The sequence below is a fragment of the Perca fluviatilis genome, chromosome 17, assembly GCF_010015445.1.
Source record: "Perca fluviatilis chromosome 17, GENO_Pfluv_1.0, whole genome shotgun sequence".
In the NCBI taxonomy this organism is placed as follows: Eukaryota; Metazoa; Chordata; class Actinopteri; order Perciformes; family Percidae; genus Perca; species Perca fluviatilis.
In genome coordinates this window covers 33,853,655-33,856,982 of record NC_053128.1, presented here as the reverse complement: position 1 = coordinate 33,856,982, position 3,328 = coordinate 33,853,655, and the positions used below count along the sequence as shown (strand labels likewise).

General features: G+C 39.0%; 1 protein-coding gene across 1 annotated transcript; it reads left to right on the top strand.

Annotated features, from left to right (window-relative positions):
• The first annotated feature begins 317 nt into the window (after positions 1 to 317).
• Positions 318 to 2,839, top strand: LOC120545093. The gene is made up of 7 exons (XM_039779083.1): positions 318 to 339; positions 495 to 588; positions 690 to 1,034; positions 1,134 to 1,251; positions 1,678 to 1,769; positions 2,095 to 2,209; positions 2,676 to 2,839. Exons 3-7 carry the CDS (start codon positions 825 to 827, stop codon positions 2,837 to 2,839), a joined length of 699 nt encoding a protein of 232 aa, XP_039635017.1. The 5' UTR covers positions 318 to 339; positions 495 to 588; positions 690 to 824.
• The last annotated feature ends 489 nt before the right edge of the window (positions 2,840 to 3,328 follow it).

The window sequence follows — 3,328 nt, the reverse complement described above, 5'->3', positions numbered from 1 at the left end:
TTTCCTTTGATATGTATACTCAAGGATTGGTTACGAAAATAGTTCAAACATCCAGAAATGTATCCACTTAGAGCATTTTAATTCAGTGTAGTATATTCTTTAATTTGATCCGTTTTACTGTTCTCTTTTGTTCTCTTTTACTGAACTCTTTTGAAACAGAGCGCGAGAACATCACAGCAGACAGCTTCCGTAAAAGCTTCTTCGAGTGGGAGGCTGTCCGATTTGAAGTGGACAAATTATGCCTGGTGGACCACTTTGACTGCCCAGCGTGAGCCCAGACATGCTTGCGGTATCTGTTGATGGAAACGCATAGCACTACAGATTCAAGAGTGCAGCAAGGTACTTACAAAATCCTGTGTGTGCATTGGCCGGTTCATTACTTTGAAAGTATCTGCTGTGAATTGGGAATATATTATTTATTATTATTATTATTATTATTATTATTATTATTATTATATGAATATTTAAAGTTAATATGTATCTATTTTATTTAGATCGGAGGAACAAGCCATCTTTGATGGCGTGTTCATCGCGAATGATGACGACGTTGGAAGATTCGTTGACTACGTCCATACCTCAACCAGTCATGTAAACTTGCACAACTTCATTATATTTACCTATAAAACATCTCGTCCTACAGAGGACTTTGTTTGAAAAACTTTGGACTGTTAACCATCTTCCATGTTTAGGTCTCTGGAAGAGGTGTCTGTGGAGGGCAGTGGTCAGCTGCGCGTGAAACATCTCAGAAGTCGACAGGAAAAACCGATGAGGAGGGCCTGGAACTTGCTGTGTGCCGTCATGGGGTTCTCCTTCGTGCCCTCAATATGTTCAGGGGGGAGATTTTTGCCTACCCCCTGTACCTCCAAAAGCAAATGGCCTGTAAGCCAGTGACATTTTTTGCTATGGATGTGGCATGCAAGTACTGGCCTTACCTCCGGAGAGTGACAGAGAAATGCCCTGAGCTTCAGCAGCTCCTCACCATGAGGCCATTTCTTTCTGTTTTTCATGCCAAAGCTCACGATTTCAAATGTGAGGTAAGAAAAAAAAAAGATTGTCCATGACATTTTCTTTCCCTAAAAACCTGCATAGGATTGTTGCCACTTAGGTTTTGTTTTTTGTTTTCTTTTTAAAAGGTAAAATGGAGTGGAGCGTATCAGGAAGGGGCTGGTTCGACTCTTGGGGAAGAGGTGGAGCAGTGCAATGCCTTCCTCTCGAGGATTGCTGTTACCACAAAGCACATGTCAAAAGCAGGCAAGGTAACCAGTAAATTTTGATCCTTTTGACAATGGTGAGCCACTTTGAGCTAATGCATATATGCTGACTCTGAAAATATAAAGCTCAGAATATTTAACACAGATGGATGGATCGATTACAATACCATCATCCTATTTTATTTGTAGTGAGGATAATAAGAGGAGGGGGAGTGTGATCAAAAAATACACGTCAGAGTACCATTTGCCTACTGTCCTTTGCCACTGTTTCATGCTACTTCTTCACTATACAGTGCTATTTACCTAACCCTTTAATTGAAGGCACAAGACAGCAGTTTAGTAACATAGTTCTATTCTGTAAGTTATTATCTTGGAAAAGTTTGTTGTACCCAACAAGTCTGCACAGTTTCTTCTCCTATTGCTACTGGAAAGAAGGGTGATAATCTCATATTTTTGATTTTTGCAGGACGCATAGACATGCTGACGGTCATGGCCATGCGCTGGAACAAACAAAAGTTTGACAACTTGGCTTCCACCCTTGCCCGCCGATATCGGAAGGTAAAGACACCAGTTTTCCCTTATGCAACATGCATAGCGATATTGTAAAATAAAGTGTCATATATCACAAAAATATAGGGAAGACTTACACAGATATTATTCAATACAATTAAATAAATGGATGGTTGCATGTGTGTATTTTTCATTTTCTTGATATAAAATATTAAATGTTCATACTACCTACGTGATAGTCCACGTATATACAAGTATACTGTATATTTAATCAGTGTTTTATGTGGTTTTCTAATAGTGAAGGTACTTTACAATCCTTATCAACAATAGTCAAATTTGTAGCAATTTCCTTCATTGTCATTTGTGTTTGAAGGCCACAGTAGCCCTGCAATGCCAGTTGCATAACCTGGAGGCCATGAAAACGGAAATGGACATCACAGACAATCAACTGGAAAGCTGGATCATTGATATCAATGAGTGGGCAGAAGGTATAATATACTGTTTTATACTGTTTGATATGCTGCTTGATGTATCACTTCTGTGGTTGTAGAATTATGAAAGTAATGATATATTTTTTTTATTTTAGAATCTCTATCACTTTGAATGTCTTGTCATGCTTTGAATTTAGCTTGTAGCAATTGCATGTAGCATTGAACCTGTATTTCAGTTGTACTAAACTGACTAAGCTTGGCTGCATTTCCAAAGAGGCTCATTGTAATCATAGTCAAAGAGCACATACTCTGATTTCTCATGACGCATGGAAAAGATTATCCCCATGGGGACAATACATAACCTAACTAACCTAACTATACTCAACCTTAGCTACAAGTGTAGCCTCTCAGTTACAGAGAAATATGAAAATATTGTTGAGGCTCACTTGCCCATACACCAGAAATAATATTTTTTCATGGAATCAAGAAGAATATTTCTTATCTCTTGATTTCTTCCTCTCAGCAACAACATCCCCAAATGATGCTGACGTTGCTGCTGTAGCCAGCCGAATTGAGGAGCTGGTGGCAAGTGTTAAGAGAAGGTCCCAGCGTCTTTATAAAGATCATGACGGATGCAAAGGACGTGCCGGATCCGCCGAAAGATCAGGGAGGAAAAACAAAATTTAAATTCTGTAGTGGACAAGTATAACACCTTGGTACCTAATGCAGAAAAACTGACCTTGGACACCATTCTATCTGATGAGATTGTTTGGCCATGGCAGCTTACACACGGTGGTATGTACACAATTCTGTTGACTATGTGAAATAGTTGCATAATGGCACAAAATCTGTCATGCTTCAATTGTAGCCCCAGAAAATCTTTAAATGCTAATCTTAAATACAACTGACTTATGTTTCATCTATGTATTCCTGACTCTGTAGATCTAGGACCGAAAAGGGAAGGCGTTTGACACAGTGATGGCAGTAAGGAGACTTGAGGAGGAGAAGAGGATTCTTATTGCAGAGATGAACAAGCATTGGAAGTCTCTTTGCACCCGTGCAGACACACTGAAGCAGATGTCATCCCAGCTTTCTAATGTGACATCAGGTACAGTATCTATTTGTGTTATACTTGGCATACATTACAATATTTCTGAAAGTTTCTAATTAATAAAT